Source organism: Eublepharis macularius, chromosome 11 (genome assembly GCF_028583425.1).
Source record: "Eublepharis macularius isolate TG4126 chromosome 11, MPM_Emac_v1.0, whole genome shotgun sequence".
In the NCBI taxonomy this organism is placed as follows: domain Eukaryota; kingdom Metazoa; phylum Chordata; class Lepidosauria; order Squamata; family Eublepharidae; genus Eublepharis; species Eublepharis macularius.
In genome coordinates, this window is record NC_072800.1 from 69,971,647 (window position 1) to 69,994,476 (window position 22,830).

A 22,830-nucleotide genomic window follows, 5' to 3' on the forward strand; every position below is an offset into this window, starting at 1 on the left:
TCATGGAGCTGGCCACGTTGTTTTAAATAGATCCCTAACATGGAACATAACTTTTCACCACTGCTGCAAACTGACAGTTAATGTTTTCATTCCATGTTTTTGACAAGGACAAGATCTCTTTTCTGGGGTGTCACTGTCAGTAAAAGATCCCATCACTTTTGAGAAATTGATGTTATCTGTTATTAGCTAACGAAATAATTTATAAATATTTTTAAAGGGCCACCTACATGCAAGGATAGCATGTTGTGTGTTTTAAATAAGAATACAGAATTTTGTTAGTCTATTAAAAGACATTCAGGAAGAAAAATGGCTAATAAGTGGGAAAATAAGTGTAAGGCAGAAGTCCTCAATCTTGTTGATATTGTGGGTGCTCCTAGAATTTTGGGAAGAGGTAGTGTGCCTCACAACAAAATGACAGCCATGGGTGGTGGGAACAATCACAAAATGGCTGCCATGGATGGTGGGAACAATCACAAAATGGCTGCCATGGCGACTTGGTTAAATCACAAAACACTGGGAGGTTTCACAAAAATGCAAGGAGGTTCAAAGCAAAGCATCCTCCTACGTTGGAAGCTGTACTCCCTGCAGACTTAATGATAAGCCTACTTGAACTTTCCTACTCTGATGAAGTAGAGGAAAGCCAGTTTGGGCTCTGAGGAAGACATGTTTTGGAAAAGAAGCAAATGAGCACCAAGAAACAGATCCGTGAGCACCATAGCACCAAAGACACCACATGGGGGATCACTGGTATAAGAATTTCCTTACCCACCACCTCACCAAGTATTATGGCAAAGCAATGACACTTATAGAAAGAAGGTGCCCACTTTCCATTCTTATTTTCATTTAAACACTCTTATTTTCATTTACAACAGAAGGCTCTCTGGGCTTCAAGTAACATTCCAGCTCTCAGAACTCTGGCTACAGATTCTTTATGTAATACCTCTCATTTATTAGGAAGCAGCAACGGTAGGCAGATATATGAATCTGGGTAGGTAGGCCTTTATGAGCTCTATAAGGAACTGCTCTTGAAAAATGCAACTAAATTTAACTGTTTGTCAATTCCATTTATATCTTCCCTTTATTCCAGCATAGGACTCAAGGAAATTTACCCAAGGTTCCTGATACATTTCACATCCAGGTATTGACTACACCCAGACCTGCTTAGTTTCAGCACATGAGGCTGACAGTGGAAGGTAGACAGAAATTCCACAGTTAAAGAGAAGAACCGCAGCATGAGCCAGAAGGCCATGTGAGGAATACAGGTCAAAGCCAGAACTGAGGAAACATCAAATCAATATATACAGGGAGGGGACATGGTTTAATGGTACAGCATCTGTTTTGCATGTAGAAGGTTTGATCCCTGACAGCTGCATTAAAAAAAAAAAGTCAGGTAGTAGCTAATGGGAAAGACCTCTAACTGAGACCCTGGAGAGAAGCTACCGGTCACAACAGACAATAATAATCTTGATTGAACAACATAGTGACTTGATATAAAGAAGCTGCATGAGTGATAGCATGCATTTGACTACAAAGCTGGTACCATAGAAGCTAGAGTCATGCTATTTAAACAATTTTACAAAAATTAATTCATGGGCATAATTTATTCAGGTTGCAACAACAAGAATTCAAAGTCTGAGGAGTATGTGGCATTTTTTTGGTGAGAAATAAGTAATGGGAGCAGCAAGAAACGACAGAGAATGGTAAAGAACCATTCAGACGGTCAGTCGAGAGTTGAAAGAAGTATTTGTTACATAATCTAAATTCTGGAAGTGGGAGAAGAACTGCCCTTCATCACTAGAAGGCCATTTTTGTTCCTGAACTTCAGCAGATACTACCATCTCATCGAAATGAGCCCCATGTTTATCATAACAACTACTTTAGAACATGACACACAAAATTAATGGGACAGGAAGCATCTTGATAAAAAAAAATCTTGCTGTGACCACAATCTTAAGCTAGAAAGTGTGCTCTTCTGGCTTATGCCTCACAGGGTGGGGCACATGATGTGATCTATTTCAAGTAACAAAACCATTAAAAATGCCAGAGAAGGAGGTCATCAAATTCCTTGGGAAAATTAAAGTCCTTGGGCTTGCTCCAATTAACAATGTCCTTTTTCCAGAGTGTAATGTAAGGAAATCTCTGAGCAAAATTGTTAGCATAGGAACAGGAAAATAATATTTACTTCAGGCTTCAGAACCTCCCCAGATCTTGTATTACCAATGGGATCGCCATTATCCATTCTACTGGATAGTTACAGGATGCAGGCAAAGCACTTCTGTGCTTAATTTTTTTTTCTTTCAAAACTCAGCACCAACTTAAATTCTGTGCTAGGAAACATTGACTTCTACAGTCTGCCATGCATAAAGAGCAACAAGGAATTATGTGAAGCGCCGAATCCTCAACCCCCTTAACAGTGAATTGCTATAAACAGCCTGCTCTTGCTTTGCAGACAATATCTGGGAAAATCAAGAATATCTTTATAGTCACAAAAGAGCTAGATTCACATTTTAAAAGAAAAGCTGGGCTTTTGAGGATACTGAAAATTTTACCTGACTGTGAATAGATTCACAGAAACCCAAATCACTGCTTGCTGCAGTGGGGTTTGGATGTTTGCTGTGTAAAAGTAAGATTCATCTTTGTTTCATTCAGGCACTCAGAACTGTCAGAAATTCAGTGAACAGTTTTCTACCCTTCATTGTAATTCTGTTAACCAAAATGATTCAGGGTGAACCCCCAGAGTACTTACTCACTCATTCTTTAAAAAGAATGTACGGATGTTCAGACACTTGCTATATATAGCTACCTCCATGTGGGGATGTGTCAGTTTGTATGCCATACTATATCCCTATGGGGAAGAAGTGATACATACAGTATATAGAATAAGTGCTATAGGACAGATAACAACAACAACCAATTTATATATTGCCCTTCAAGATGACTTAACACCCACTCAGAGCAGTTTACAAAGTATGTCATTATTATCCCCACAATAACAACACCCTGTGAGGTAGGTGGGGCTGAGAGAGCTCCTAGAAGCCGTGACTGAACCAAGGTCACCCAGCTGGCTTCAAGTGGAGGAGTGGAGAATCAAACCCGGCTCTCCAGATTAGAGTCCCACGCTCTTAACCACTACACCAAACTGTTATTAATGTTGCCTGTCTCCTGTCGCTGTCTTCTGCCCCCGGGTGAAGATTTTTGTTTCATTTGGTATACCTCTAGTTACCTCTTATTGGCCCTACTCCCTGGTTGTGCGTGTGTTTGTTTATATATCTGTATGTTTTTATTGTATTTATGAATTTGCACCTGCATTCATTGTAACTTGTAAACAGGGCTACAGGCTGGAAAGGCACCTGCTTTCTCCTCCTCATGCAGCATAGGCAACATTAAAAGATCAGGTCACATGGAAGGAGTCTACAATGCAACCCAAGTATTGACCCGCGTTTCGGGAAGAGAAAGGCTGGCATGAGAAGGAACTACAGGATTGGCACTTTGCTCATGGTCTGGGGTTTCTAAATGTCATCTGAGGCTTGGTGAGTTTTTTGATACCTTTGTAATTCTGGAGTACTTTCCAAATTCATATCAGAAGGGGCCCAAGAGAAGGACCCTTCATAGTAGGTACTTTGGCAAATTGAAAAATTTGGCTCTTATCTTTTTTTCTCCAAGGCCTCAATGTGCCACAAACGACTAATATAGGTTGGCACCCTTAGGTAGGACTAGACCTTTTCAGTTGGCTCACTGCTTTCATGCCCTGGCCAAATCTTCTGACAATATATAATGAGGGGCAATCTAGCCAGTTTGGTATAGTGAGAGCCAGTTTGGTATAGTGGTTAAGAGTAGCAGGATTCTAATGGAGAACCAGGTTTGAGATTTCTCCACTTGAAGCCAACTGGGTGACCTTGGGTCAGTCACAGCTCTCTTAGAGCTCTCTCAGCACCATCTACCTCACAGGGTGTCTGTTGTGGGGATAATAATGACATACTTGGTAAAACACTCTTGAGTGTTTGGCAAAGACCTTGGCAAAAATTGTGTAGCATTTCCTTCCCTACAAGTGGTAAAAGCTTTGATTTTATGTGTTGCAGTATTGCCTAAACTGGACAACTGTAATGCCTAAAGTCTGGAATATGGAATACATGATGATTCAGGGAGAAGGGACAGTAGGGATACGCCACTAGCTTCCTAATGGATGGCTGCTTCGAGATAGCAAGAGAGAATACCAGCTATTTGGCAGTCATTAGAAGGTTTATAAAACAGAATTGTTCAGGAGTGCATTTTTATTAAAGGGAACAGGATTGTAGTAAATGGAATTGATCAGGAGGGCACTCTTATAAAGAGACCAGAGTTGAGTTTATTGCACTGTTTATCTTGTATGTATTATCTGGTTTGTACTGCATCATTTCCTAATTTTTGTAATCTAGTTGTAGCATTGTTTATGGGCATTATGATTTTCTTTATGGCATTGTACTTCTAATTTTGTAATTCACTTTGAGTCTCAGCAAAACAATAAATCATTTACTCAGGGACAAAGGTCCAACTTCACATGAGGTTGGCGATGCATCATCAGATGTCTCTGCATCCTATTTAAAAAATTAGAGGCAGTTGGTGGGTAAGACCTAAATTGATATGTATTGGGGCACTGGGAGGGAAGGCGTTTAATGTGATTTTCTTGTTCAGGATCCCTGAATGCCCACATCATGAAGACACTAGTAGTAGCACTGAGGGAAAAAAGAGAGTTATATGTACTGTCAGTTTGGTGTAGTGGTTAAGAGCGCGGTACTCTAATCTGGAGAACTGGATTTGATTCCCCACTCCTCCACTTGAAGCCAGCAGGGTGACCTTGGGTCAGTCACAGCTTCTAGGGCTCTCTCAGCCCCACCCACCTCACAGGATGTTTTGTTGTGGGGATAATAACATAAAAATAACCGCTCTGAGTAGGTGTTAAGACATCCTGAAGGGCGGTATATAAATCAAATGTTGTTGTTGTTGTTGTTATTATTCAGAGGTAACTAATAGCAGCTTGGGGGATAGAGGGAGCGATTTCAACAGGAAAATGAATTTCTGTGAGAAATATGGTTGTTGCAGATTCTGTGAGAAAGTTTGATTGCAGGCCAAAGAAATGCTATTTATTCTTTACATAAATTTCTGGAAAGAACATGTGGTATTGAATGCAGCAGTGGCTGGGCTGGCTCAGAGGATCCTGGCCTATAGCAGTGTGCATTCCAATATACCCAAGCCCAAATTATCCCAGACATTAGCTGTCCCAGGTTGGCTCCAGGCCACCCAAACTGATGCAAAGCACCCCCCAAATTCTCGGAGTAATACAAATTTTTCTCGCAGAATTTCAACAGGGTTTGGGGGAGAATAGGAATGTGGAGAGAAAGAGAGAAGCTAGCCTAGAAAAACAGCTCTTGTGGAGTAAAAAAGGACACCTTTAAAATTTTAAAGGGAAAGAACCAAACTAGTCCTAGTTTTACCACGCCACTGGCATCAGAGACTGCACAGCCCACCCCCCTCAGCCATTTGCTCAGTATAGTGAGCAGCTAGGGCTAAATGTTGAGGTATTTTCTGTGCTACGGCTCTAGAATGACCAGTCAACATTGGTTCCTCAGATCTTGAGGGACTAAAAGGATTCCAGATCAAATAGAATCAAGACTTGGGCTGGGCAACAGCCGTACTGGCCGTACTGGCCATGTCTGATTCATGCCTTGGTTCCAAGTGCTGGAAGAAGCCTCTTATTTTTTGTGCACGTATAAGAATGCTTTTGTGCATGGCAGTCTGTGGCACTGAAATTCCTTCCTGCCTTACCAAAAGGGAACTTTCATCCCTTTCCCCCAAAGCCTGCCAAATTCTGAAAAGAAATACAAGCCATCAGGTAGCACAATATATGACAAAAACAGCACTTTATGTACACAACTCTTTCAATCTGGGCTTAAAATTAAGCAGCCAATTTCAAATTCCCAATGTGCTAAAGAGTTCTCTAGCCATTCCTTCTGCTCTTTGAGCAGCTCCTAGCAAAAGACAGAAGAAAGGTTTATTTGCCAAATCCAGCTGGCCTGAAACTGTATCATTGGCCCGAATTCTGCTCTAACCGGCTTCTCATAGCCACCACCTCCTCCTCTTTTAAAATACATTTTAGAATTAGTGCAAAATGTTGGCCTCTGGGTTTAAAGGAATGCATTCCACCAGGCAGGCGCCAATCTGTAATTAATCCATGACCACATACTGTGAATGAAGACAGCACAAATCGCTACTTCAGCCACAGATATGAAAGCACAAAGAACAGAATGCTTCAATCCTTGCAGTTTCCTAAAGAAAATCCTCTACCCATTGAATTAACTGATTTTTTTCTTTAACTCAAGGGGTAGAAGGCCCATGTGTGCTTTTTTGTAAACAGGGAAGGTCATGAGTTCTATTTCCCATGGCCAATGGATGTATACGTATAACCAACAACATGGGATACTCATCCTTCCTAGACAGGGCTGTGTTTAATGAGTTTAATGAGCACAGCTTTTCCTACTGTAATGAATTAAGTCAGATGACATGGAAGGGGAGTTTTGTTAGGCTGCATCTGTCAGGGAGCTGCTGCTAATCTGCTTTTATTGTGGTTACTTAGTATGGGAAATGTTCTCAGGCCTATGCAGTTCCCTTTTGTCCCATTCCAAACGAACACCACAACATTTATAAATTAGCAACCCAACAGCGATCAAGTGTTCCTTGGAGAGCTTCCATGCCAGGAAGCAACTAAGGATGGTCTCCCTGTAGGAAGCAATTAGTTCTGTCCACAAGGACAGACATTCATATCCGCAGCATCTGGTTGGAGGCGGGGTGTGGGGGCAGATCCTGTAACAAGCTGATCCTATGCATGTAGGACTCTTGGGTAGGAAGAGAGCCTATGGTGGCTGAATAAAAGGGTCAAAGGTAGGAAGTAATATAAGCAAGAGATCAAGAAGCACCAATTAAACGAATCCTGGATGAGATGGAGAGAGACCTTGGAAAAAGTCCCAGGTTGGCAGTTACTGCCTAAGAAGAAAGTGGAACAAAATTCAGGCAGGCTATACTGACAGTAGGAAATGCAGGCCGTTGGCAGGAAGAGAGAAGACAGACAAAGGTCTATTATAGGCCTGGTGATGGAGAGTCACAGGAAGGAGTCCAAAGAACAGGCAGAATTTCTTCGATTGATTCAAGCCTTTCACTAACCTTTATCTTCAGGTCTCTCGTTCAGCACAAAAATTTAATAAAGCCTCCGATGACAGTATGTGCTGTATATTTCCAATATGTCAATTGACTGGAATTCCTTACCAAAGGGCACCCGATTCCCTAAAACATTAAGCTTTGTGGTGAATACAATGATAGCACTGTTGTCCATTTTCAGTGTTTTGCAGCACAGATTCTTCTGTTTGTGGCAACAATATTGAGAATGAACGCTTATAAACTAAATTTTAAAATAACTTAATACAGAAAAAGCAAACAGATAATGTCAATATATTATTTTGAGTACACATATCAATGTGTCCATTGTGTCTGGATTGTTATTCAGGGCGGTGGTCACATTTTTAAAATTAGTTATGTTTTCAGTACCATAAATAATTCTGATGAATTTCAAAGGATTAAAAGAGCAAGCCACATAACCTTCTACACTCCCCTCACATGATTTAGACGTCATCAAAAACAACTTTCTTTTGATGATTTCCTATAAAGCAGGGGTGAATAGAGAATTACTTCCCTGATAACAGTGGCCAAAATTGCTAGTTTCAAGTCTGTAATCAACCAGTGTTAAATATCCTAGAAGCCTATGGAATCAATAGCCGATGAAAAACATGAAACTGCCTGTTTCCCTGACTCAGAAACAAAATGAATAGCTGTCAAAAATAGCCAAACACATGGAGTTATTATTATACCAATTTCTGATTTTGTGAAGTTTCTTTTTTAGTACCCCATTGTTTACATGGTGCTTGGCAGTGGACAAAATCCAGTGAGGCAGTCTCTTGCACAAACTCCACTGAAAAGAATGAACGCTATACAAGAAAACTACTGAGCTCCCATTCTATTCAAAGGGGTTTACACAACAGACATTTTCATTGGATTCTCCCCAGTGGTTGCACTGCTTCGTAGCCCTTTCCAGAGAGAGCAGAGGATTAAACTGGAAACATTCCGAAAGAAACAGAATAGTATTAACAAGCTGTGTCGATGAAGGTGCCCCATGTAAAAGCAGAGACAAAACCTTTGCTATCTCTTAAATCATTGGTCTTCAAACTCTCCAGTCCTGGGACTACAATGAGCTGCAAGCATGTAACAGGAAATTGCGTGTCATCGAAATCATGTGACAGGGGGAATGCTGTGACTTCACAGGGGTCATTGCCAGGACTGTGAATACAAGGACCATGAGGGACAGAGATAGGAAGCACAAGCTAAGCAATAGAAGGGATACACTAAGGAGGAACATGACACAGGTCAAGAAGCATGGAGGAATCCTTTCTACCACTGATTTCCTCTCAGGAGTGACTGCTTCTCTAAATGTGTAAGCAAAGAGAGGCAAGAGCCACGAGACCTTTCCTTTCGATCCATGCAGCCCAGCAGTAGATCCTTCCAAAATGTAACAAAAAGGCAGCTCTAGAAAGGATCACATCCCATCTGACAGACCGAACCCGCTGGCTGAAGACCGTTGCCTCATCAAGCCTACAGATTGATCGACTACATGTTACATACATGTGAATTTAACAAAACCTCCTCCTAAAGATAAAACAGTTTCAAGAATGGCTATTTGATGCAGAGGGGCTCAGGATCATCATCACCACCACCACCACCACCACTACTACTAATAGTAATAATAATAATATCCCGCCCTGAGCCCGCTTGCAGGCTGACAACCACCTTAGGTTTCCAGACAAATATTTTTCCTCACAGATGTGACCTAAACATTGTATGAATTCAAGTTATATGATCTGCCCCATTCCATGGGCCCTCATGTTTCCATAGCAGCCCTGGAAGTGGTTGCTCAAACTCTTTAACCAGCTACTGTTCTTTCAAGGCAACTCTCTAAACTTTTACCTCAAATTGTATACACAGCATAGAAATAATATTTCCAATAGTTTAGACTGTTGAAAATGAATTGACTGCCACAACAACTACCAAGGCTGTAGTAGGAAAAGGTGCGGGGGGGGGGATCCTGCATTGCTTGGCAAATTAAGTTTTAATTAATATCTTTATCAATAAATATTGTTTCCAATCCCCTGCCAACTTTGAATCACTCAAGCTCTTCCCACAGAAATGCACTCTGCATATTCAAAGATGGGAGCTCTGACTCTCAAACGCTCATACCCTGAAAATCTTCTTGGTCTCTAAAGTGCAGCTGGACTCAAATCCTGCTGTTCTACTGCAGACCAACATGGCTATCCATCTAACATAATAGGACAGGTCCTTCCTTCTTGTTCCAGAACAGTTAAGAAATTGCCAACAGAATCCTGTACAGTAATTTCCCTTGTCTGCTTTCAATTCTTTGCCTGAGAACACATTCAGCTTTAACTACAGCTGCCTTTTGGGCATGTTGACCTGTTTATTAAGAAACGTTCAGTGCCCGTAAGCTTTTTTTTTTTAGGGGGTAGCAATTTCTGCTGATTCCTCCTTCCAGCTGTAGCCCACTGAGCTTCCTAAATTTTGGTTTCTGTGTAATGGGGTTCTGCAGTGGCAGGAGGCAAATCAGCAGAAATCACGGCTCCTCCCTTAAGAAACTTTAAGTATCTCTATGTTTATTTAATGCGGTTAGATCCAGGCAAATTATAAACCATGGTTTGTAGTTACATGAAAGAGCCTTGAAGTCCTCAAGTTCATGCGCTCTCTTCCCTCACATGCAGATATCGAAAATGTCCTGGTTCCATCCCCCCATTCCATCAGATTTTGTTGTCATGTCAATACTGTCCCCTTTCCTACAAACCAGGATTAAACCACAGTTTGGAATGCACAAGGGGATAAACCAGAGCATGCCATTTTGTTAGATCTGGACTCTACGACAAATTGTGGTCTGCTGGTTACTACGAAGTCCTCAATAATCAAGCTGTACACGAGGGGGAAGCATATGAGCCCAAGGAATACCAAGTCTCATTCCTGCAGTGATAAACGAGTTTGTTGTGATGTCTTAGTAGAACCTATGACTGTACTCAGTTACTACTCAGAAACCTGTTGTCACATGGGAACTTTATTTGAGCCCGCTATTTTGGTGGCAAACTCAGGAGTTTCTTTTGGAGTATTCGTAACTTTTATCAGGAAGCGGGGCTGTCATATCAGTAGATGCACAGAGACAAGTTGCAAATACGAGAATTATGCTGGGGTCTCATTCCTAGATCATCAGGAGACCCAACAGATGCCTTTGCTTCATCAACTACTGAACCAAGTGCATGTAGATTACCAGTGAGGCAGCATAAAACTAGCACTGTTTTGACTTTTAGGCAAGTTGAATTTTTTCTGCCAATTCTGGTAGAGAATCCCCACCCAAAAAACAGTTACATTGCAATCCTGAAGAGAGTTATTCCAGTCTAAGCCCATTGAAGTCAATGAACTTAGAGTGGAGTAACTCTGCTTAGGATTGCACTGTATGTCTTGAATCCGATGTTATGCTAGTGCAGCAATGTTCATGAATGGGAAATTTCCAGGCTCCCCAAGTCCTGACCCTTGGGAGATCAGTGGACCCCTGCAAAAAGCATGATGATCAATAGGGGGGGGGGAGGAAATCAGCAAAAATTGTTCTTGATCTTGACCCCTTCTGGTAAAAGCACTTTCCACAAGCAAAAAAGAATCAGGATCCAATTGCTTTTGAGTTGCCAAGAACCCTTTTCTTCAGAAAGGAATAAAAAGCAGGAAACTTTCCCAAGCAGTGAAATCCAGAAGAATCCCCTTCCACTTGCATCACCTATGATGAACTAACCTCTTAGCCATGAACGCTGAACTTGGGAGCAAGAGTTTTCATCAGAATCCCACCAGTGTTTACATGACTTGGACACAGCTCTTGGAGACAAACAGTTGGAGAGAGAAAAGAGCACAGCTGCGTAAAGTGAACAGAAAGCAGCAGGACTCCCTTAAGGAAGAGAGAAACAGGAAATGGTTAGTAGGGGGAAGCTAGAAGAGAGAAAAAATAAATTAAGCAAAGAGCCCACTACCTGGGAACGAAAGCAAGTCAAATTTTAAAGAAGGAAAGGTAATGAAGAAAACATTAAATTTTAAAGGAAAAATCTGAGAAATGAAAGCAAGAAGATTCATGTGTGTAGACACTCAACATGAGAAACAGATGAAGAGCTCTTAGAGAAAGTCTAATACAATAATCGGTTCTGGTTCAGATCAATGTCTCAACACCAAGAACAGTGCCGAAATTGAACACCCTCCCCTCCTCACCTTGTGGTTTGCAGTAAAACTGGATGTGTTCTTAGGCTGGGTACGATTGCTCCATACCTCTGGCATTCCAAGACAAAGGAATGTCATCTGGACATTTTTGACAACTGATACTTTGTCTCCAGATTCTCACTGCTATACCACTTCACAATCCAAAAACAATGTGCTTAGAATAACAATATTTTCACTGTTAAAAAGTAGCCAGGATCCAAAAGGCTGCAGAAGTTTACTTAAGGGGCTTGTGCTAATCTGATGGGATGTTTCACATTTTTTCCCTTTGAACAGCTGTGAACCCACATGTCGCATCATAAACCACTTTTGGAAACCCCCCTCAGTTTCAACAGCCATTTGTTCTGCAGCAGAGGGGTGGGAGATACTATCCAAGAGAAGAAAGTCTCAGAGTCTCTCGGGACTCATGGAACTAATCTTACAGTTCTTTGGATGCTGGCCAGTTACTCTGGCTTTGGCTTAGGCCATAACTATATGGCAAGTTTAAAGATGTTTCAATGGGTCAAACTGACCCAAGCAGCTCTGGGAATTGTATTATTTCTGGCATTAAAAAAATCCTTTTCTGATTGGCTAAATTCCTGTTATTCTAAGTCACTCGGGTCAGTCTATAGTACAATGGGTTTTAAGATCCTATTAAACCAGCATGATCTTATGTTTAATATCACCGTTTCCAAAATAAATACTGTCTTTATGAAAAGAGAAAAACTATCACGCCCTTTGCTTATTAACTGACTCCCACAGAAAACGCTTGTAATAGTGGACTCTAATACCTTTTATGTTAAGAAAAACTGTGCACAATACAGTAACTAAAAGCATATTGAACCAAAAAAGCAAATTCATTACTTACACAGTAACTTTTCAGTCTGACAAAGTCAACTTTCATGGAGATGAACCTTTCTGAATTTCTACTGAGATTCTTAATATGTTCCACAAGGTCAGCACAGAATTTGTAGCCACCTTTAAGTACACAGAGAACCACAATGTCATTGTATCCAATATCTTGCATGATATCTTTGGCCAAACGCTCTATCCTAAAGCAGAAATTAAGGACAAATGTATGGTAAGACTCAGGTTTTGTAGAGCAAGCATCCTAAAGTGCAACGCAAAAAAATTAAACTTCAGATACAACCTAATTTTAAACATATCTGCACTGCGACAGAACTCGAGTGGCACGTAACAAAGATGTTTATGCATAACTAGCCATGCTTGGATACAGGTTGGCATGTGCAACTAAATGCGCAACCAAATAAATTCCACTGAAAGTAATGCATTTAGAGATACAACACCAGCATTTGGAGGTACATCACCATTCATATTCTGGCACAGTTATTCATACATAATCTCATAAAAATTATGGGATTAGACAGAAAGTAGCCAAAGATGCAAGGCATGCATCAGACCAGCAAAGCTCCTGAAATCTCCAGTGCAATCCCCACATCAAACCATTCCAGCCCTTTAAGAAGAGGGTCAGTGCAATCCTATGCAAAATTATACCCTTCTAAATCCACTGAAGTCAAAGGGGCTTAGATGGGTATAACTCTGCTGTGTGTGTGTAGGGAGGGATTCCTTGGTTGCTACCTTACATGCATTTTCACAACCTAAAAGTACAACACCAGAAGTAGCTTGAAATTAACTTGAGAAGTGCTGTGTGTGCAACAGGATTTTAACATTGTTCTATCAAAATAAAGCTTTTTTTAAAACCTACACCGTCAGATATTTAAAATATGTTGATCATCTGGTCAGAGAGCAGTGACCCCCCCCCACCTGTTATTTTTAAGCGCAAGAGGTATGCATCATCTTTAAGATCTCTTTTTCTCACACTTTTTACTATTCTGAGCATTACCACTTGGCACCTAGAGTTATTTCAGGTGACATTTCAGCCCTGAGGCCATCTCTATATTAAAATTCAAAGCATCTCTGATAGAAAGCATTTGAACGTTATTTCTGGTGACAGCACATCGGAGCACACTCGCCAGATACTGCAGAGGACTGCTTTGTCATAGCTTTTCAAAATTAATTTTAAAAAATTTAATAAGTTATTCTCTAAAAGTCTGAAATATAAAACATTTATATTTAAAGAGGCTTAGAATGGTGCAATCAGTCAAGAGTTGTGTTTGGATGGGAGAACGTCAGTTCAGCCCCCTGCTTAGCAGGGCAGTCTTGGAAAGTTACAGGCGGGACTGGCTCACGCTATAATCTAATGTTATGTAAATGAGCTTCAAGCTTGCACACTCCATCTTCTCTCTGTCTACTTGTACCATGATTTCCTCCCTCCTTTCAGACTTCACAAGCCAACCAAGCAAATAAGCTATTACAACTTTTGCTAGGCACTTGCCTTTTAAACTAAAATTGTAAAACATGGAACAATTTGGTTGTGGCTTCCAATTCTGTTCTGGAGGGGAGGTATAAAACAGCGTTTGCCACCACATCAGAAGCATTAAACATGGTTCACCACAAAACAGGGAGAATCACAGCACATGGAGAGACGAACATGTGAACCTAAGCATCACTCAGAATGAAATGATGGCATTACACATCGACTCTATCTCTAGGCTAACTCACCAGGTTGTTGACTATGAACGCAACACTGACCTCTGTAGATGAGGGGCAATGTGGAAATGTAAAGAAATTAAGAGACATATATAACTGAAAAAAACTTTCTGCCATCACTTAGAAAACAAATTGTCAACTAAGTTCACAAATCCACTTTGGTTCTGGTAAACACACAGCTTAATGCCAGCTTCAACCAGAACGACAATCATTCCATTAAAAAAGGTGGTGCCTATCTTCTTCAAACAACTGCAACAGCAACAAACCCCCTGCCCCAACATCTATACTTGTTTAATAAAAAGAGTGAGAAAAGGAATTTGGGTTGGAACATCTGTTAACAAGCAATGCAAAGTTTTTTCCATAGATTGTAAAACTGAAATGCTTATATGGTAGTTATTGAAAATCTTAGCCCTAACTAAATCTCTTTGGGAATTCATTTTACTGATCTCAATTGAACTTCCGTACAAATAGCTATGCTAAAGATTGTGGCCTAAAAAGAAATGCAACTATTTAACAGGCATGCTATTATTTTACTGACTTATGGATGGATTCATTCCTGTCATCAAACCTATTAAGTTGCTTTCTGCATAGGAGACACTAAAACATTTAGCTATGACATATGGAACACTCATGGACCCTCACCTGTCCACAATGATCCCGTGTGGAATGAGCACGTAATCAAGATCCCCATAATAGTGCTGTGGATATGTAAATAGATCCAAACTATATCCTGGCCAATCATCGGAAATCTGTAAATCGGATAAACTACATTAGAAATCTTTATTTGCAGTACGCAGTTATTGCTTTGTTGCATGCATTTAACAACTGTTGGCAAAGGGTATGATACAGGCAACACATCATCATCGTCATCATCATCATCATCCTGATTTGTAGTCCGTTCTCCCCGCAAGCAGGATCAGAGCAGATAGATATCCAGGCATCTGATCATTACCTTTAAAATGAACAATAGTAACTTGGAAATAACTATTTTGTTAAATAAAGGTGGGAGAATCAGAAAATCTCTCTCTCAATCTTTCTGGCTTTGAGTGAGAGCAGATCAGAATGTGGACATGCAGAGCCAGTAGACCTGTTCACAAGTTACAGTGAATGCATGTATAATCCATGTACAGTGTACACTTCATTGTATGTCTGTTGAGCAATTCTCATGTTACGATCAAAGCATGTACAGTTCAAGGTGGGATACAAACCCCCCAGTTATCCAGGTACTGGTCGCCAGTTTTATTCATAAAGTAAATGTGATTGATTTGATTTATTAATCTTGTGTTCCGCTCTCCCCACTTACATGGGCTCAGAGAGATAAACAACAATGAATAAAATCACGTTTTAAATCATAAAAACATACTGTTTAATAAACACTGTTTAATAAACACTGTTTAATAAACACCTCTTGACGGCATTACCCAACCCCAGCCAAACATCCCACGGGAATGGGGGACGGAGAAATAAAGATATATCAACTGGTGGGAAAGCTGGGGTGGGGTGGGGGGCGCAATACCTCCTCCTCCAACAGGAGACTGGCAGGAAGAACTTGCCCATCCCCCAACCTCAACCATATGCCTGGCAGAACATCTCTGTCTTACAGGTCTGGCGAAAAGACAACAAGACAGTTCGGGCCCGAGCATCAGCAGACGGAGAGTTCCACCAGGCTGAGGCCAGGACCAAAAAGGCATTTTAACAAGAAAATGTGTGTTGACTCATTCTTACAAACAGATTTACGTACACAGGTTGTACGTGGGTTCACTGTAACATGAGCAGAGTATCTTGCCTCTGGATTCTACCTGAGTAATACGTGAAAAGGAGCCGTCACACATTCCCCTCCTCATCCACCTCACCTCCCACAGAAGAAAACCAAAAGATCCTGTTTGGGATAACATGGAGATTCCTATACCTTCTGGCATTTTTAACAAGAACAGGGAAAGCTTCTGGCCTTCCAACATGCTTGGTTCTAAATGCATTTAATCTCACACTAGACTAGAACATTAGTGAAATTTCCTGTGGGCAGCTTTTATAAGAAGATGCTTACAGAAATTTTTCAGGCTGCTCATCGGGGAAAAAGTTTGTTGTTAGAGTATCACATTATTTGTAATGGCATGATGACAGGAAAACAAACCAGGAGGGGGTATGGGACACCCTACCACACTTCCATACTGTTAATGAGAAAGGCATGGCAAAGCAACAACAAATAATTTCGACTGAAAGCATTCATGAAGCACAGAAGTGATCTAAATTGTATGGGAGTACATGCAGTAGCAATTAGTCTTACATTAAAAATATGTGTGACTGTCTCCATAGGTAAATGCCACCCACAACTGTGACTTTCAGAATACAAGAATTTAAAAGAAAATGTTCTGCCATTCTGGGCAGCAAATCTAACATGCCAGTAATGTGATAAAGATGATAACATCTGAGAGAGGTTCTCATAAATGCTTGTAAAAGAAGAAGGGAGGATAACATTCCTGTACTTTACGAAGATTTGTGTTTCATCAACTGGGCAATTCAGTTAAAAGACTAAAGACCTATTCCCTCTGGAAAATACAGGAACTTTGCCCAGCTTGGTATTACATACCTAAGCAGAATCAGAGGAACAACTGTTGGCAAAAATTTGCTTCGATTATAGGAAAGAGGGACACTTCCCAGACTGCATGTCTTAAAAATGCATGACTGCCAAAAGGAAAACAGAACAGGGACACTATTTCAGATTTTTGGTGTGAAACGGGAGACCTGCTTAATTTATTTACTTCATTTATACCCTGCCTTTCTCTCCAGTGGTAACCCAAAGTGGCTTATGTCGTTCTCCTCTATTTTATTCTCCCAACAGCCCTGTAAGGCAGGTTAGCGTCAGGGACCTGAGCAACCCCTGGGCTCCACAATTCTGAGAGAAGCCTAGGACTCCCTGTGCCTTTGCACCAAAGCAGCAACACGTGAAACAACTGTAAGGCAACACTTGCTGCTCCATTGCTTGACAGGAACTTGAACAGCTCACTGCCTGATGAGCAGCTGGGAGGCAGCCTTGAGCCAGAGACGGAGAAACAAGGAGACACCTCCCAGCTGAGAGGCGGGAGTGGCAGCAGCTTCCCAAAAGAATGGCTCAGATCCCATGAGAGTTCCAGAGGAGTAGAGCCTCCAAAGAGGCTGGCCCCAGGATGAGCCAGGCTTTTCATGAGGCAAAGGAGAATAAGTCGAGGAGGACACACTAGCTTTTGCCTGAAAGAAACAAACTCAGGAGAAAGGTGAAGAACAAAGGTGAAGGAAATCTTCCCTCTCAGACATAGTCCTGCTAGCAAGGATCTACATGACTCAAGCAGGTCTTCTACAGTCAGGCTGAGAGTGTCTGACTGGCCAAGGTCAACCTGCATGCTTTCATGGCAGAGTCAGGATTTGAATCTGTCTCTCAAATCCTAGTCCAACCACTACTTCACACCAGCTCTTTAATATAAATGCATTGGCTTAATGGATGTTCAGTTCATACATCTGATGAATGGCGTTCCAACTCTCCAAAGCTTATGCTGGAATAAAATTTGTTTATTGAGGTGGCACTGAGGTCCTGTCTTGCTCTCTTAAAGGGTCTCTGAGAAAAAGGGCACAAGGGTCAGTTTCACAGAAATGAAGGATTTGATGCAGGTAAATTCAGACTTCTAATGTAGGCCTCAGAGTTCTACTACTTCTTGTGATTCTATAGCAGATCCCATAAGATCCTACTGAACCAGAACATGAAGCCATGACCATTTTCACATGACTTACCTGCTGCTGGAACATCATGCAAAACATCCGGAAGACAGCGTCTTCTTGTGCAAAATTGCGCGAGGAAGACGCTGTAATCTGGGAGTTTTGCGCAAAATCACATCTTCCTGGCGTGATTTCGTGCAAGAAGACGCTGTCTTCCAGGTGTTTTGCACGATGTTCTGGTGGCAGGTAAGACATGTGAAAATGGCCTATATTCTACTCTAACTGGCTACTTCTCTCCAGGGTGTCTCAGGCACAGTCAGCTGCCATTGTAGGTCCTTTAACTGGTGATGTCAGGGATAGAACCTGGCTAGGAAATGTGTGCTAAGGAAATACACATTCTACTACTGCATCATGGCCACCTCCAGCTAAGGGAGTCTTGCAGTCTAAGAAAATGAAGAGAAACTTCACAAAGTATTATGCAAACATATATCTGAGGGGCAGAGGCAGAGATCTGTTTCTTCCCTCTCATCATCCTAACTCATAGTGACAAGACAGGAGTTGTTTTGAGGAAGGAGGAAAGGATCTTGGCCATATAATAGTTTTGGAAATGCACCTCCGGAGACGCTGGACTCCCAGACTGTGTTTTGATGCTAATGACGCTCATTACCTGCAGTGCTAATCAAATACCTTTGCACTGACAGCCGCCTACTGACAGCAAGATCTTAGCACCGTGCCTTAATACTTTGTAATCACCTTGTTGTAAACCTCCTAATCAGGATGGCTACTAAAAGGGAAACCTTTGTTCCACCACCTTGATTTCAGGCAAAAGTAACACATATTTTTAACTACAAGTTGGGCCTCTGCAAGAAAGGTGGACTATAAATAATGTACACAAATAGCTATCTCATCCAGACCAATAAAAAGAGAAGAGGAAGGAGTGATTTTTGCATGTGGCACAGGTTAGTGTGTGTGTGTGTGTGGGGGGGGAGACTGTAGTGTTGTCACACCCTCCTAGGAGTTTGAACAGCTGTGTGAGAAGCAGAAATTAAACTTACGTAACTCTTCCACATGCCTGGAGATTCTATGCTGGAAAAAGCTCTACCTGCCCTGCCACAGTTAAAAATACAAAAGCTTCTAACAGGAAAACAGGTAACAACCCAGAGGTGGGGTGAGATCATAGGACCTGGCTTCAGAAAGGCTATGCTCCTGTATTCTCTGCATTAATGTGTATGAAGATTCGTATCAATGCCAGCCCCTGAATGCAGTCAGCACCACACATTAGAATCTGCATGCAACGAGAGGGAAATCCACCATTTTTTCTGCTTTTCATTGTACCAAAAACAGCATTAAGATGGTAAGTCATCCACGTTAAGTGAACGGGAATAAATATGCACCTTTACAGACTTCTCTAATGTCAATTCAGAGGGTTTTTTTCTTCAAATGGGGGGAACTTATATCCTTCCAGTGATGGAAGGAAGGTGGAGCGGATTCAGGGAAGGGCTTGAGCCCCACGGCGGGCTCGGGGAGCCGTCTTTGCGACAGCTGCTGGCTACGGGAGGGGGATTTTTGCATTTACCACGACCCCTCGGCCGCTGCGTCCCGGCGCCGCTGCCTCTGCGGAGCTAATCTTGCTGCTTAAACCGGCCATCTTCCGAAGGGGGCTGGCCAGAGCCTTGGAGGGACAGCGAGAAGGAGGAACCCGGAGCTTTGGAGGGAACGCGTGGAGCTCAGCTCGGCCTTCTTTTCTCTCGGATCGGATGTCGCGGGCTGCGAGCAACCACCAGCGCCAGGAGGAGGAGGAGGAGGAGGAGGAGGAGGCGCTTCGCTCCGGCGAGAGGAAAGAAGAAGGAGCCGCAGCTGCAGCAAGAGGCCAGCCAAGGAAGGAGCTCCGGGCGGCGCTCAGGCGGGAGCTGGGGGCGCGCCGAGGCTTCAGCCAAAACCTCCATCGACCCACCCGGCTGGTTTCCCCTCTCCAGCAGCCAGTGCACAGGGGTTCCCGCCCTTCAGCCCATGGTTGCCAACCTCCAGATGGGACCTGCCCCCCCCCCCATTATAACTGCTTAGTAGGCCTTCGGAACTTAAGTAAGCTGCTGCAACGCGTTCGGGTTGCACAGCTCCGAACGGCACTCTCTCGCATTATCCCTCCCCAAATTCCACCCTACCCAGGCTCCACCTCCTAATCTCCAGGAATTTCCCAAGACAGAGTTGGCAACCCTACTAGCCTCACCCTCAAGACGCAGCCTGCCCAAAGGAGGCATTCCTTGGAGCCGTGGTCTAGCCTCGGAACCCGTTCGACTTGATGCTTGCTCGCTAAGCCAAGGTACCTCTGAGTTCGGTTTGCCTTCGGAACTTAGGGAGGCTGCTGCGAGGCACGTGGGGCGTGAACGCCTGCTGCAGTCGGTGGTGCAGGCGTGGGAAGAGGGGGCTTAACTGTGGTGCTCGAAAACTTATGCTACGGTAAATTTGGTTATTCTTAAAGGTGCTGCTGCACTCTTTACTAACCCACATATAGGCAAGATTCGGGTTCAGGAGCGCCTTAAAGACCAACACATATAAACAGGGGTGTAGACTTTCCAATTTCGGGGGGGGGGGGCTGGGGCCAGGCCACAGGTATTGCTATGCCAGTGACATCACAGGGAGGGGCCAATGACATCACAGGGAGGGACTTCCATTGCCACCATCTATGGAGGCAGGGCCATGGGAGATCTAGGGAGCGGCTCCATACAAATTTAGGGGGACCCAGGCACCCATGGGGACCCCCCTAACAATGCCCCTGAGCTGGGCCAGACCTAGGAAAATCTGGGAGTTGGTCAGTGGTTATAGTGCTATCTCAGCGATCTCTTGCTGTGTCCTGTTTTGAAATTCACTTTTAGGATAGTCACTTTATGATCTATAATTATACATACCATGTGTATAGGACAAACTAATGGTCATAAATTTGACACTACGAAAGGCAACACAGAAAAGCCTGTAAGGGAACATTTTTTTAAGTTTTCCTGGACGTTCATTTACCGGAGTCTTGATTCTGCCTTATTCATAAGGGTGACTTAGTACTGAAATTTACTAAATTATGGCATTGCAGATGCCTTCGTTTGGTAAGTGCATGGTTGAAGTCTGAACCAGGGCAGAATACAAAACAATTGCCGTGCACTCGATTTCTGAGCAGTGTACAGAGTGCAAAGTAGTAGCAAACTCCCAGCTTCTCACTTCAAACTCATATCCTATAAGTGAGTACAAGCACAATTTGACGCAATTCAGAACAGTGTTAGTCATGACCCCAAAGAAAACTTGCAATTATACTACCTAGGATTTTATATACCTTGCTTTCTTAACACACAGCTTAAACTCCACCTTAAAAGACATTATTAACCAAATCACAGCCTGGACACAGGGCAAAAGGAAATTTTTAAAAGGCCTCTGATCTGCACCCCCCCCCCTCTTCCAATCTTGTTCATGCAGATAGGGCTTCTCATTGCTTCAGAGAGACAGCACTCATTTTTAGGAATTGTCCTTTTCTGCAATAGATACCACCTCTCCATTTAAACATGGAATGGAAATTGAAAGAGGAGTTTAGGAGTGGCTGAAGCAGCCCCCCCCCATACATTACCATAAAAAAAAACTAACTGTTCTCCCACACCCAGCAAAAAAAAAAAGCCACAAACAAGCAAACGAAGCTATTTCAACAAGGAAACATAAAGCCTACCCTTTCCCAGTGTTCCATTTCCAAAATACAATGTAATGATAAGGTTACTGGAAAGTAAAATAGATGCTCACTTTTTTCCCTGTTAAAAGGAATAGAAACTGGTCCTTAACAGAGTAGCACTGACTGCAGAGAAAACGTGATAATGGGTGGCTGGAGCGTGCTGGCTGGTATGAGTGTATAAGTTTTAAAAGGGAAGCAGTTTTAGAAAAATTGTACTTTTAAAAAAGAAATCAAAGTTCTTTATTATAGAAACTCCATACTTTGATAGGAAAGTGAAGAGAGCTTCCTACCTACAGATCTGTTCTGAGGAGGAAGTCCTCATGAGTAGACATGGACATGGAACAAAAAAACCCAATGAACCAGCAGGTTCGTGATTCATGGGTTTCACAAACTACGAACCATGGAACTGGACCAGTTACGAACGATTTTGTGGTTTGTGGGGTTTAAATGCCCCTTTCTGGCCTTAACAGCAGCAGGGAAAGGGGCATTTAACAGTTTAAAGGGCCCTTTCCTGCCTTGCAAGCAGCAGGTCCCTTTAAACTTTCAGCTGGCAGGGGGGATCCCCCCTCAGCAGCCTAGTTTAAAGGAACTGCCCTTTAAACTGTCCAACCCCCCCATCCCCCAGTCCCAGCCCAGCCCCACACTTACCTTATCCTGCAGTGCCTCATCCTTCCTCCCCTCCCAGGAGGGGCAGGAAGGCCGTTTTCAGCCTCTTTCACCTCTCTGGGGGCCTGCAGGGCGATGGAGAAGGCTGAAAACGGCCTTCCTGCCCCTCAAATGGCCCTCAAATGCCGCGGCAGCCATTTGATGGGCAGGGAGGCCGTTTTCAGCTTCCCTGCCCCTCAAATGGCTTCCGCAGCAACCATTTGAAGGGCAGGAAGGCCATTTTCAGCCTCTTGAAGGGCAGGAAGGCTCCTGGGGTTTGGACATTTTAAAGGGCCCTCCCAGGCAGGTCCCTTTAAACTATCAGCTGGCAGGTGGGGGGGGGGGAACCTGCTGCAGCAGGGCCCTTAAAGGCGCAGTTCAAATGGCCATTTAACTGGGGAAATGGCTGTTTAAACTGCCCCTGTAAATACGACCCAACGAACCAGCATACAGTTCATGGAAGTTCTGTGGAAAGGAGCTTCCATGAACCCTGGTTCGCGAACCCTGAACCAGCTTGGTTCGTGGGGGTTTTTGGGTCGTATTTCGGTTCCTGCCCATCTCTACTCCTGAGTAGTAATCTACACATCAAAGGGCAGTAAAGAAATAAACAGTAAACAGATGCTCTGACTTGTCTATCTTTCTAATTCTCTGGTTTCTCCCCCTCTGAAACCTGAGGAATGGGACAGCATTAGAAGTGGAATCTTCTAACATTCCCTGAATGTAAATTGTAGCCATGCACTTATATTGCACTTATATCCAACAGAGGTCTTGCAATCTGACTGTTGCTACATTGAAAATGGGTGGAGCCAGCCAGGGTTAAGGACTAAGCTAATTAGTGTGTCATAGTCAAAGGTATTTTA

The 22,830-nt window shown here is 42.8% G+C and overlaps 1 protein-coding gene across 3 annotated transcripts in view; it reads right to left on the minus strand.

The window, feature by feature from the left end:
• Window positions 1-19,408, minus strand: part of PRTFDC1 (phosphoribosyl transferase domain containing 1) — a 62,759-nt gene extending 43,351 nt beyond the window's left edge. For 2 of the 3 annotated variants that reach the window (XM_054991396.1, XM_054991394.1), the window contains exons 1-3: window positions 19,199-19,408; window positions 14,578-14,684; window positions 12,233-12,416 (exon numbers count right to left, since the gene is read on the minus strand). In XM_054991396.1, the coding sequence (XP_054847371.1) occupies window positions 12,233-12,416; window positions 14,578-14,684; window positions 19,199-19,270 (363 nt within the window). In that variant the 5' untranslated portion in view covers window positions 19,271-19,408. Of the gene's footprint in view, window positions 1-12,232; window positions 12,417-14,577; window positions 14,685-18,677; window positions 18,703-19,198 lie in introns of those variants that run through there. The other variant, XM_054991395.1, reaches the window with a different exon arrangement.
• Window positions 19,409-22,830: the final 3,422 nt, after the last annotated feature.